General features: G+C 43.7%; 1 protein-coding gene across 1 annotated transcript in view; it reads left to right on the top strand.

Moving 5' to 3' along the window:
• LOC138503508 (astacin-like metalloendopeptidase) overlaps positions 1-14,740 on the top strand; it is a 151,002-nt gene that overhangs the window by 74,289 nt on the left and 61,973 nt on the right. The window contains exons 8-10 of the mRNA XM_069623294.1: positions 297-475; positions 3,792-3,876; positions 4,919-5,046. Coding sequence (XP_069479395.1) covers positions 297-475; positions 3,792-3,876; positions 4,919-5,046 — 392 coding nt within the window. The remainder of the gene's footprint in view (positions 1-296; positions 476-3,791; positions 3,877-4,918; positions 5,047-14,740) is intronic.

Below are 14,740 nucleotides of genomic sequence, written 5' to 3'. Positions count from 1 at the left end.
AACACGTGAGAAATGATGCAATCTAGATGGGACTAAAGGCAACATTTTAATGAACTTTGGAAGGAGAAATATTTTTGAGGCATGTTGTTAATATCACTGTATAGAATTAAGTTGACCAAATAAAAATACCAACTTTTGTTAAAATCACAAATTGTGAATTGTAAAAACCAAATAAACATGCACATAATTGTTAGATCTAAAGTCATTTAAACTGTTGTAAAGCCATTGTCAATTCTCTTCACCAGTGGTCTCAGTATATTTTAGAGCTTATTTCTTTATGATTCCTCTATTTCTAGATGTTATTCAACGGTAGGAAGAGGCGGTGGAAGTCAGATATTGTCCTTGTCTAAGAACGGCTGTCTTTCTATTGGCGTCATTGAGCACGAACTAATGCACAACCTGGGCCTGTACCATGAGCATAGCCGCAAAGATCGTGACAACTATATCGACATTAGGTGGCAGTACATCAACCGAGGTAAAACCCCAGGGGTTAACAGTCTACTCTGGGAAGGCTCATATTATCGGTAGGTGACCACAGATAAAAGTTGTATCTGAAGCGGGAAAACATGGGGTTTTATGTTGAGGATGCATTCCTCAACTCCCAGCGACATCCAAGCCCAGTTCTTTGCCCCCACCTCAATGGTCTACCCAATTAAGTAAAGTCAGGATGAAATGAGCGATTGGAAGCAGGGAGTATGGGGATTAGACACAATAGAATAATGTATATCAGCATAATTGTAGAATGAATGAGACCATCTTACTCTGGTGAATAAAAACAGAGATTGGAAAGTGCTTGCCGGACACCCCACTTGTATACTTAGATATTCACATATAGTTCCCTTTACATGGCTTTCCTGCAGATTCTCCGCTGTTTGGGGATCGTTATTGATTTTGTCCACTGAAAACCAATCAATAAGAGTCAACTGTTACTATACATAACTGTTTCAGTCTGGATTAATTTTATCAAGAGGTTTCTGGACAGAGATTTAATTTCTTCTATATTGGGTAGATTCATTTTCCTCAATTAAAAATTATGGACACCTTTTCAATTTGTTATGGTAGGTTTGGTAACAGAAAAAGTACAAAAGGGTACATTTTAGTTAACCTATTCCTAGAAATGAGTAGAATTTGGCAACATGGATGCCTGTGTTATGTCAGATGACCTATATCAATAGTTGGGCCTGTTTTCACGAAAGTCTGTAAGAAAGTCTGCACAATGCTACTGTATTTCGCAAGATGCGTTGTACATTTGTCTTTTTTAATTGGCCACCTTCACCCACTTTGACGCCTACTATCATGGCTCCTCTATCTCCTCTATTTCTGTTCAGCCTTTCTCTCTCTCTTTGTTTACTAATGCTGAGCCAGTTCTACTGTCAATCCCGCTGATCCTCTAAACTCCACTTGCATTCCCAGTATGTATCCCCTGCTCCACCCTCCTCTCGTTCTTCTGTTCAGTCTTTTCATCCAAGATGAAACATCAGGGCAATTCAAAAGTAAGAATAGGCATTTTTCATTCCATAACCGTTATATCAACAGTGTTGTATCACAATACAAATGATTCTTTAGGAGAAATAATAATACAGGCTAATATCTTAAAGCAATGGTTGGGACGAATGCAGGTAAGGGAAACCAACACTGTGTTACTATCTAATCCTGTTGGAAGAACACCCTGTCCCTACACAGGGGTGCCTATCCCTAGGCAGTGTATGGTGCAACACCAATCTAATAGGGATAGGCTGGGAGAGAAGCTGTCCCTCAATCCACCAAATGTATGGAGGCCTCAACCTTCATTGGTGCTTATTTAACAAAAATGAACAACTTTTTCTAAAATAGAGCAACCAACAACAACAGCATACAACTCCTATGTTTCCTGGTGCGACAGGGCCGGTTATTAGATCACTGTCTGACACAGCTAAAAAAGCATGCATGAGCATTTAAATAACCATGGGATTTTCTATCATATTTTACTCACTCTAAGGAAATTTAATTTAACCTCATGTTCGAGTGGTGGATGTTGTTAACATCTAAAAGGGGCAACGGATTACATGCATCAATACACACATGTAAAGCCATTTTCGTCTCAGTATTTGCTAATCCTGCTTTTCATGTGAAAAGGGCCTTTGATTTTCTTCCAACACCATGAATTAAAAGGCTGCTTTTTCTTCTGTAAAGACAGATAAGAACTCCCACAGTCTGCCTAAATTGGCCCATTTTCAGTGTGAAGTTTTTTTTGTATGAAAGCTGGCAGGTCATTTTTCCAGTGGGCCCTTCAGTTCTGTTGATTTGGAGCCTTTGTTTACACGCCACAATCTCTTTGGGATTCATGCATGTCCCCTTATTGTTTTCCAAATATATGTTTCTCTCAGCACACCTTTCGTCTTCCTATCGTGCAAATGACTCGCAGATCGTTGTCTCTTCATCTTTATTCACTCAATGTCTCCTTGATGCCATATTTGCCTGAAGTGTTTGTCAAATCAAACTTGTCGCCTCAGTCCCTCCATCTTGACTATCTATCATATTCTATCTATCCACTCCTGCCCACTCTTGTTGATTCTAACTTAACTATAATATTTAGCAATTCCACTGTAATTTTCAGTCACCTAAAAGTCTCACCCTTATCTTTTACCTGCTCCTCTCATCACTTGCAATTTGCCTTCAGTCTTTGCTGGCTTCCCTATTAGTTATGTTTTCCGTTTTATTTTCTCCTTTTTTATTTTAAAATATCTTCAACCCACTTTTTGTCGTCTCTCGGATCTTTCCCTCTGCTGAATTGCTCCCTCCATTCTCCCTCTCCACGCCTCAAGCTAGTTGTGCTCCGTTGAGAGCTTAATGACCCCATCCTGTGGAATGCTTTCCCACTTCCTGCATAGTCTTCTTTATTCTTTCTGCCGGTCCTGCCATCTGACTCATCTTGTGCAGCCTTCCTTTCCTCAAAAACTCCTCCTGGTATTAATCAATGTCTATTTTATTACACAGCACTTTGTTTATGGTGGTGTACGTTTTCATGTAAAGCTCACTCACATTGTGTTGTGGGCAGTCCACACCACAAAAGAATGTTCGACATGCCTGTGCACCCTTTCAGGGTTTACAACACAGATGCAAACTGCCCATTTTTGTAATGGCTGTAAGAATGGCCCCCTCGTGTGAGGCCTACTGCACCTTGAGTCCCACCAGCCCCCACAGATGACAAAGAGGACACTGATTGCCGTCCGGGATCCATGCATGCTCTGACGAGCGCACTTGATGCGGACCCATTTATTATACAGTATACATTGCAGAGTTACATCACTCTGCCTTGTGTCTCACTTAAAGGGATACCACACTGGCTATGAGTGCCTCTGTCTGAAAACATAGGATTCACTAAAACAGAAATAAGGGTACATGAAAAGATGCTCACTGCAGTATCATGGGTTGCTCAACATCACCAACAAGAACAGTGCTAAAATGGGAGGACATGCTTTTTAAAAGATCCTATAATTACATTTATGGGATGACTAGGAAACGGCCTCATTTTGAAAAAATAGGCGGAAGCACAAACTGATCAGTTGATTCCATGTAACCGGGGCATCATTTTCAATTACTTTGCTCTAAGGGCATGTCCTCCAAAAGGTTAAGCCACTGATACTAAGTATTTGTAAAAGTAAAACCCGTATGTGTCAAGGTGGTGGGCCGGCAATGCTGTTCTTTATTTGGAAAACATGAAATCATCTCTGAACAACGAGTAGAGTATATATGCAGCCAGACATTGAGTTCCAATTGTTTATCACAGTCACTGTCACTGTTCCTTTCAGGTGATCAGCCCAACTTTAACAAGGAGATGAACGCCAACACTCTGGATCTTGCTTATGACTACGGCTCAGTGATGCACTATGGCAGGTAATGATGGAAGGCATAATATGTGAAATACGCAAAACTGTGTAGCAAGATATCACAGGGTGGGTCCTTATGCTGATACAGAGAGTACAAGCATTCTGATGTCCTGGCTGATTTTTGAGGGATGGACGCATGTTTCTTTTTCTTTCTCATCTCGGGCAGTAGTGACGAAGGGAGCAAACTCAAGGAACCAACGTTTCTCTATAAAAATAAAAGTTGGCTTTTAGAAAAGGAGAAAATACACGGGGCATTTACGGGGTGGGGTCACTGTGTAGACAGAGTGATAGAGAAGAGGCATATGTTAGACATTTAGTGAAAGGGAAGTAGAATGTATAGAGGCTGGAATGATAATCCTAGGCCCAGCCCTCGTGCTATGGCACTGGCCCCCTCTTCTGGAAATTGGAGTTCCACTGTAACAGCCACAGCACACTCTTTGGTCCTGGTAGACCTCTATGCCATTCTCTTACGTGTGGTAAGGCCATGTCTGGTGCTCATTTCTTCCCTTTCCAGGGTGCAGGCCTGTGCAACCTATTCATCCATCTACGACCCATCAGTGATCACATGAGCTTTAGGAGAGCCCTCAGATCCTGGCACTTTTTACAGTAATTTATCTTATGCATAGGCAGATATCCTAGAACTCTCTCAGATATAATGTCAACAGTTGGCGTATCAATGATGTAAGCTTCCGTTTATTAGCAAGAGATCATCTAAAACAACTAGAAATAATCCTGTTAGCACATTCACACAGTTCCACTGTATCTGGTTTTGGGGTTGATGTTGCATTTTAAGTGTGTTGTCCTAATAGAAGCAGGGTAATATTCCTTAGAAGTGTCACTCTTCCTCAAATCTACTGGGCTTCATGACGTCACACTGGGGGGTATGGCAGTATAGATGATAGTGAAGTAGACAGCCTTACTGCTCGTCTTGACATAGCTCAGAATGCTAATAGTTATAAAATGTTACACAATCCAAGCTTTTTGTACAAACTGGTATTAATCACTTAAGGGTTATGCATTTTCTTATTGATCTTCCTTCTTTGCAATAGAAATGCCTTGACTAATACGGCTGGACAAGACACAATCATCCCAAAACCTGACCCTAATGTCCCCATCGGTCAAAGGTTTGGAATGAGCAACCTGGATATAGCCAAGATCAACAAGCTCTACAACTGCAGTAAGTGCCCTTTTCTGGCCCGGTGCCACTAATTGAGGGTTCAGCTAGATCATCCTTACTGCCATCCTTAAACTGTTAGAACTGTTATGCATCCACTCTGCATCCTAGGCCCTTGGCATCTAAAGCGCCCATGGGATGTTAAGAATCCAAGCATTGGTCTGCCAACATATTTCACACAATGGGTTCAAGATTAAAAAATGTTAAGAAATTGTTTTGTTTGTACTGTCAATCATGCATTCGGTCATTTGATAGTTCATTCTTTCATAATCCTTTATCGATTAATCACGTAAGCTCTCTGTAATGATAGTCCCATGCTGAAAGAGTACGCAGCATGTATTCTTAACTCGATAGGTCTCAAACCATATGAGCTCTGCTAATCCTTTATATCCCCATCAACTGACCCCCTTCAATACCTTCACTGATGGCATAACCTCCCTGCACATTCCATGACAACACTTCAGCAAACCAAACGTCCATAGTTTATGTCACACAACTCCCTTCTCACCATAAAACTGTTGTACATGTTCTTCCGAACTCTACTCAGAGGGCCTCAGTATGTGGTTGACAGTGTGGTAAAAGAGAAAGCGCAGGTAATGTGATTACTCACACTTTTACTGCACCATCAAATTCAGGGTTCCAATCTTGAAACTCGACAAATCCAGATGGTTTTGTGTGGAATGTATTTCCACAACACAACTCCATTACTGTGTGTGCTAATATGGAAACCCCAGTGGAGTCCAAGGAGGCTCGAAATTGGGGAAAACTGATGCTAATATGCAATCGCCAGTGGCGTCTAATGAGACTCCAAATTCTGAAACTGAAGGGACCGCCTAATTCTAAATCATGCATACCATTACTGTCACTGGGGTCTTACCAAATTCCGTAATGGTATTTGAGTTTGGCAGTATTTAAGTCATAACTGCTTTGACAAATGTTTCTGGATTAGTTGCTTCACAAAACAGCATTTGCTGCAAATGTACTCTTATCTATGCCCCAAGTTACCACCTAAAGCATGTTTTGCAATAGGTTGCCTTTCACCAACGCAGGCGACTTTGTTTTTTCAAAGCATATTTTGTATCACAGCCTGACATTACTACATTGTTATAGCTATGTCCAGTTTAGTTTTGGCATATAGGTGGTGCTTCAACACAAATGAGTGTGGGTGAAAAGTAATGGTATAGAATGAATTACGTAAATTCTCCTCCCTCCGCACCCACCGTAGCCCCATTGGCCAGCAGGCCAAGTGTTTAGTCCTGAACGAGGGTGTAGGATCCTCTCTGCAGCCTTAGCAGCGTAATTTCAGCTGCAGGTGCTGGGGGTAAGTGTTGTCCCTGGCTGCTAGCCACGCATCATTTTTTTAAGTCAAAGAAAAGCAATTTTGTTCATTTGTGTGCACTAGCTCAACTGAATCCATCGTCTCCCTCCTCCCTCTCCACCCACTGTAGCGCCATTGGTCAGTAGGCCGAGGATTTAGTCCTGAGCGAGGTTGTAGGACCCTCTCTCCAGCCAACACCGTTTTTCAGCAGCACGTGCTTGGGGTAAGTTTTGTCCATGGAGGCCTTAACCACGCATCCTTTTTTTAAGGGAAAGAAAAGGTTTTTTTTTTGCATCTGTGCGCACTAGTGCACCTGTATCCACTGCCCCATATCCCCACTTCCTGCTTTCCCGCACCCCTCCTCACTCCCCACCCAGCATAACCCCATTGGCCAGCAGGCCGAGTGTTTAGTACTGAGCGAGGGTGTAGGACCCTCTCTGCAGCCCCAGCAGCGTTTTACAACTGCAGGTGCTTGGGGTAAGTGTTGTCCCTGGTGGCCTTAGACACACATCCTTTTTTAAGTGAAAGAGAAGGGGTTTTTTTTGCATTTGTGTGCACTAGCGCACCTGAATCCACCGTCCCCTTTCCCTACTTCCTGCTCCCCCGTCCCCCTCCTGCCTCCCCACACACTGTAGCCCCATTGGCCAGCAGAACAAGGGGTTAGTCCTGTGAGAGGGTGTAGGAACGTCTCTGCAGCACCAACAGCATTTTTCAGCTGTAGGTGCTTGGGATAAGTGTTGTCCCTGGTGGCCTTAGCCATGCATCCTTTTTTTAAGGAAAGAAAAGGTAATTTTTTTGCATTTCTGTGACTTTTTTTTCTTTGCATTTGAAATTGTATTTTGCTCCCTGGTCACCTCAGTCTCCCCTGTGGCTTCCTATGTGTTACTGCTCCCCCCTGCCCTGATTGGTCCAACATCTTCTCAAGACCGAGAGTGCTAGGGCAGCCTTCTGCCGGTGCAGCCCTTGCGCCAAGGTCCCCAAGTCAAAGGGCAATTGCCAAGAATCAACCCAGAGAAGTGTCTGCAGGTGTCAGCAGGGAAAGCAGGCCACCACCCACCAATAAGTATTATCGAAAATCACTGCCACCGGTCCCAAGTCCTGCACACATACTCAAACAGAAGAGCCCACTGGGCCCTTATACCCTGGCCTGAACCCACCCCACGCTGACCTCAAGCAACACGTAAGGCAGTACTCAGCAGCTTATATCCAGCTGCAGTGACAAGCCCCACCTATTCATCAAGCAGCTGCCAACAAGCTTGCTTGCTCCCAAATCGACTCTCTTGGGTGGTTGCAATTCCACCCATGAACAGCATAAGCAGCATCAGATAGCACCCACAAGTTGACAAAGAGGACCAGACAGCCGTCACCCTGCCTCAATGGACAATGTAGGGAGAACTACTGGTAGTGATTGCCACATTTACGCTCTGCCCATCTTAAACCACCACCACTGCAGTAAGTACTTCACCCACTAAACATATACAGCTAGAACACACTCTGAAGAGCCCAGTGTACACCCAACTTACAGGCACACATTGAAGCGTCCATTGCATAGTGAAACCAAGTCCTTTTCTCCCACTATCTATGAGTCTCAAATCTAAGTGTGTTTTCGTCTCCATTATCTGCCATTTTGTGACACCTAGGCCTTTTCTCCCACTGTCTCTGTATCTCAAATCTAGGTGTGTTATTTCTCAACTGACTGCCATTTTGAGAAACCTAGGCCTTTTCTCCCACTATCTAAGAGTCTTGAATCTGGGTGTGTTTTTCATCTCAATTAACTGCCATAAAGTGACACCTAGACCTTTTCTCCCACTATCTAGTGATCTCAAATCTAGGAGTGCTCTCCCACTGCCTGCCATCTGCGAAACCTAGGCCTGCATTTCACCCAGGAACACCCAAAACCATTGAAAGCAAGTACCTGTAGCCAGGTCACTCCCCAAGTTAACTAGGAACCAGTCACCCTGTGCACATATCCAACTGCACCGCCCACTTCCAACACATAGTACCCTGCCAGAAACCCACCTAGACAGGCCACCCATAGTTAGAGGAACACCAAAACCTAACCCACTAATTGGAGAACCACCCATAGAGGACACCGAGCTACCACATCACAAGAGGATATGAATCAAATCCAGCCAAGCCACACAAGGCCTTACAGGTGGGCTACCACCCTGGTAACCACAATACCTTAACAACCCTACTACCAAGGACCACAAAATGCCCCGAAACAGATCTGGACGCCACCAAAGAGAATCTGAACAAGGAACAAACAGAACAGATCCACACCCTCACCCCCCCCCCCAGGAGAAACCACCGCAAATACAGAACACTCCCCAACAAATACTACAACCAACAGAACAAAGAACATGAGAGGAGAAAAATCCCTATATCTCACACCGTACCTCACAACACCCGCATCACCTCGACACTCCAATGCCACCAACAGATCCAGACATGCCGACACCAATTTGAACCCCGCAAAAAGAAGAGAGTTCTCCAGAATAGAAAGGTATGAAACCAAAGTCCTCATTCCTTACATCACAAAAACACTAGGTCACCACCAGCAAGCCTATCAAAACATAGAAGACGATGAAACAGAAGAATTCATCAACCCAACCATCAACCTAACAGACTGTCTCAACAATGAAGCAGACTCAGCGGATCACCAACTGAACTATGACAACACAGAAGCACCCCAACTAAAGAACCAAATGATCAAAAAACAAACCTAACCTCATCAAAACGATCCATTGCAACCTAATCAAGGCCAGATCAATGTCCAAGAATGCTACAGAGATCTATGACCTTCTGTGCGATAAAGGTATCTACATCTTATTCATAATCGAAACATGGCTAGACGACAACTACAAAATTACTTTCCATGACTGCCTCCCTTACAACTTCAAGTGCTCACAAGCGAACAGGAAAAACAAAACAGGACTGGCACAAGGAACACCTGAGAATTGAAACTGAAGAACAACTAACCATCAAAAAACTGCAAATCCCTAAGCCTTCGCCTAACAGCAAACCCAAAGACAAACCTCAAATTCCTCCTGCGATGCAGACCACTGACATTTGATGCAACTTTGTGGATTCTTTCACTGAAGCCATCTTCAACCTAGCCATAGAACAGGAACACCTGATAATCCTTGGAGACTTCTACATCTGGTATGACAAAGAAACCACTAACACACAGAAATTACTAGCCAAACAACTGAGGACAATGAAATTACATCAGCTAGTCAAAGGAACAACTTATGCAGTGGGACATACACTAGATGCAATATTCACAAACAAAAACCTCATCACCATGGTGCCACCAATACAGATCCTCTGGAACGACCACCTCATCATCCTCTTCGTAATCATGCTTTCCACATCAACAACTAAAAAACCCGACAAACTGGCGACTATCATGAAAAGAAACTGGAGGACCGTTAAAATAGCAATCTAGTAGAACTACTGGAAATGAACAAACCACCGGCAATGACTCTGGATGAACCTCACCTTGACAGAAAAACAGAACTACTGCATAAGTAGATCACCAGAACAATAGACGAGCTCGCCAAGGAAAATCCTTTTACCCCATCGTGCAAAAGAGCAACAGCAAAATGGTTTACACCGCTACTCAGCGCGATGAAAAGAAAAAACAGGAAGCTTGAACTAGAACAAAGGAAAAAAAATACCTATTACAATTCCAACAACATATCCACTCCTACAAAAGGGAAATCCATAAGGCCAAGAAGAAATACTACGAAAACGAATCACCAAAGCGCCAACACCCAAAAAGAACTGTTTAAAATCATAAACAAAATGAGAAAGCCCCCTGGCTACAGCGACACACCAACACCTTCACTGAAATTATGCAACGACCTTGCAGACTACTTCAAAAACAAAATTGCCACCATCCAACATATCATACAAAGCAGACCAAGCAACTACAACAGGCAACCTACCCAGCCATCCGAGGATCACCCGAACAAACTCCGAAGTGTCCCCCAAATATCAGCTGAGACATTCGGCAAGCTTGTAAACAATAGCAACAAAGCAGGCTTCCCCATGGATACCTGCCTACCAGATATACACAAATCACTCCTCACTCAAGGAACACCCATGGAATACTACAGAAACCTTTTCAACCAATCAATTTCAACAGGAAAAGTACAGAGCTCATTCCAATCAGCATACATCAAGCCACTACTCAAAGACACAGCAGGAAACATGGAGGACCTCTCCAACTACAGACCTATCACAAACATCCCGTGCCCAGCAAAACTACTTGAAACATACATCTACAGAATAACACAAGAATTCATAAAAGAAAACCTACTGCTGGATCAAGCACAAGTAGGCTTCAGAACAATGATAGGAATGGAAACGGCACTGCTCTCAATCTGAGATCTCTCCACAGCATTTGACACAGTCAACCACGATATTCTAATTGGGTGATTGGAAGGAATAGGAATCACTGAACTAGCCCCACTATGGATAACAAGCAGAACAGAAACTGTATGGATCAAACCTTTCAAATCCACCCAAAGAGTATGCACCTGCGGAGTACCACAAGGATCCTCCTTATCCCCATTGCTTTTCAACATATACCTGGCACTATTAATCAAGCTCATTAAAAAAACATGGCCTCGCATGTTACAACTATGCTGATGACACACAAAGCATCTACAAAATACAAGATACAGAGGAAGGAAACAACGCTGGAAGACTGCCTACAAGAACTCTCCGGCTGGATGAACACCAACAGCCTCAAACTCAACCCGGGCAAAACATAAATAATTATCATATCCAAAAGCGGGGAAAACAATCACTACATCCCATGGCCAACGGAACTTGGAACACCAACTCTATCAACAATAGTGAAAAAATTGGGAGTCTTGATGGACAATGAACTGACACTCAAGCCACAATTAAACGCCATAATCAAGAAATGTTTCTTCCCCCTAAACATGGTAAAAAGGACCCTACCATTCCTTTCTTTTACCCACAAAACACTCACCATCATCGCACTCATCATGTCCAGAGTAGACTACGCCAACAGCCTATCCTTACGAATGCCAGAGCAACTGTTAAAGAAACTTCAGCACATCCAAAACGCAGCGGCCAGACTCCTGCTCAAACTACCATGAAGAGAACACATTACCCCAGTACTGAAAATGCTAATTTGGTTACCAATAAAACAGCGAATAAAGTTCTAAACAATTTGTATAGCGCACAGAACAATCCATGGCCAAGGAGCAGACTTCCTAAATGAGAGAATAACCATCTACTGTCTGACAAGACCACTCAGATCAAGCAACAACATTCGCTTAAAACCAAAACCTTAAAATGAAAGAAAATTCAGAAGATCATCTTTCTCTCACCTGGCAGCAAGCACCTGGAATGACCTACCAAAAAACATATGCAGCACAAGGGATCACCTGGAATTCAGGAAACTGCTGAAAACTTGGCTTGTTTCTCCAGAACCAGAAGACACTATTAGGAATCATGCACCCAACGGAAAACAAGAACCTAAGGTGTAACCCATGACCCTAACTTAATTTTCTCTAACCAGAGGATGGGGGGAGGGCATCACAACAACCCATGTCCACCTAGGAAACTTAGGTAGGTAAGGAACCTGCAAAGGACAGGCAGAGAGTGACCAGAACCCTCCATCCCAATCATCACCAACCCGGGGCGAGAACACGCCAGCATCAGCCAGGTAGACCTACCACTAGAGTAACACAGAGGAAACTACCACCCCTCAACATGCCTGCCAACTAAACAGACAAACCACAATACCAAACACACAGGATAATCATACATGTTAAGCACACAAACACAAAGACAAAACCTGCTAACCCAACTGTAAAACCTTAACTTTCCGCATACACTTCCCATACAGAAACCCATACAACCACATCTCTGCACAGCAATACGCACCTACTTCACCACACTGCAACAACAGACTAACACATAACCCCTATCAACCGCACATGGGAAGTCACACTGAACCGAAAATCACACTTAAGCTCAGTGAATGATGCAAACCGAACTGAAGCTGCCAACAGTAAATTACAACTCTCACTTTCCTATTCCAACTGCACCATACTAAACCCCCCCATCCTTTTCAGATCTGCCAGAGTGCCGGGGCACCACTCCAGTGGTGACGGTGCACGATACAAATACCTTTGAGATTAACATTAACAAATTGGTGTGTGTGAAAAGTAATGGTATAGAATGAATTATGTTTAGAGAGGAGAGAATAGCATTGACATATACATAAAGATCTATTTAAGTGGTTTGGGCATATCCCCATCTCTACTATTGCCACTACTGGCTTTTGCATTGGAAGACCCATTCATCAATTGCGTCAAGGAAAGTGACAAGGGAGAGCAGCGCAGTGGTAAATTGACATGGGTAGTTTTGCTGGTGTGATGTGTACCCGAGTAGGGGACCTTTGGATGAATTCTGGAGCTATGCCGAGCTCGGGCTCGAACACATCACTTAGCCCCAAGACCCAGGTTCCCCATGGTCCTGTGAATAGCTCTGGGTCTCTGGTATTAATCATTTTTAAAACTACGACCTCAACCCTCATCCGTTGTGCTCTAAAATGAAAAGGGTAAATTGTCCATTTTAAATTTAAATCTTCAGGCACAGTCTTAAGGCTGTGTAGTAGCTCACGTAGCAGCCTGTGTAATGTTTGATTGTTTACTTTGGAGAAACGGGCAGTGCAAATGCATTGCTTGCATTACTTGGCAATGCGTCTTCTCAGCCATAACAGACTCCTGAGTGTTTTATTTGAATGTCCTCAATGCCTGCAAGACCATAGAGTGTCCAAGGCCTGCAAAGTCCATAAGATAGGCGAGAAGGGGCTGACCAGCCACGATCGATAAAAGTCACAAGACAAGTTCAAGGAGACGGGACATCTGCTGTCACCACCAGACTATAGCACTATCATTCACCAGAATGTTCCAGTGGCCTTTGAATATGGGAAAGAGAAAGGCAACTGCCTCTCTGCCTCTGAAAGCAGTTCCAGGTAAAACACACCATTTAGGTACGCGTAATGTATACCTAAGGCAAGTCGTGGGTGAACTAGAGGCTCCAACAAACGCAGTGGAGAGAAAATTAAGGCATAGCAAGATGGGGGTACTATCAAGTGAACAGCACAAAGAAGAGGCTTACAAGCCCAATATTGCAAGTTCCCTTGCTTGCCACAACACCCCTATAGCTAGTGAGAGCAGAAAGGGCAAGTAGATCTCCACTCTTCATAAGGCCAGCGAGTGTACAACAGAACTACCTGTGGCTTTGGTAGTAGATTGCTTCAACAACACAGGATGCCTGTGTAGCTTTGGTAGTAGATTGCTGCAACAACACAGGATGCCTGTTTGACGCTTCCATTACAGAGAACAAGAAAATAATGAATTTTCCACCATATTGCTACCCACATTTAGATGAAACAAAAATGGCTGCCACGTTTGATATGTTTCTTGTGTCTGCTCCTGTATCATTTATTATTGAGCATGAACCAGCACAACACTCCACTGATCGAGGACCATCTATCTCTTTGATTAATAAAGTGGCTCAGTGGATAAATACCTCCATCATAGGACCAGCCATTGGTCGCCAAATTGTAAGAAGAATTGGATGAATTGGAAAAACGAACAAATAGCTAAATGCTGACTGTATAATTATTACTCTAAAGTGATCTGGAATATTTAACTATTTTAACAATTCCAATCTAACGAAGAATCGCTGCCAACTCAGACATTTTATTGTTCTGGTAGCTTTTTCTACCCCTGCTTCCAAAAGCTGTTACCCATCGACAACTCGTGCGAGTAGGCCGGACTCCAAGCGTTGGCTGTTGCAACGTCTGTGAACCCAAGCCCACACCCCCATGTGCGAGACATGGGGCCTCATTATAAATTTGCCGGTCCGGGAACTATGGTACCGGAACGCATGCCGGTACCGTAGTTCCCAGAAAGGCCAACTATGAGTTGTGCTTGCGGGTCCCTTTTTGCCTGCAAGGTCGGCAGAACGGCACCTGCGAGCATGTCGGATGCACCGGCACCATTATTAACGGTGCCGGTGCATCCAACCTCCCCATTCCTATTCAGCCCTATAGGGCCGAATGGGAATGGGGAGCATCTTTTTTCGGCACCCGCAAATGGGCAATTACCAGGTCCAGCAGGTCCGTAATGACCCGGTAAATGCGCATTCGCAGGCGCCAGACATTTCCAGAAGTTTGGCAAAGCCTGCTGGTTTTACTGGCAAGGCTACCGCCAAACATCTAATGAGGCTCATGGTCTATGACGTGCAACACTTGGTAACATCAAATTATGGCCAAGACAAAACTAGAAATGTCTCTTGGAACGTGACTGGTTTTAACAA

This window comes from Ambystoma mexicanum, chromosome 11, assembly GCF_040938575.1.
Source record: "Ambystoma mexicanum isolate Mex_15411 chromosome 11, UKY_AmexF1_1, whole genome shotgun sequence".
Classification (NCBI taxonomy): Eukaryota; Metazoa; Chordata; class Amphibia; order Caudata; family Ambystomatidae; genus Ambystoma; species Ambystoma mexicanum.
This window is presented reverse-complemented; position numbering and strand designations above follow the sequence as displayed.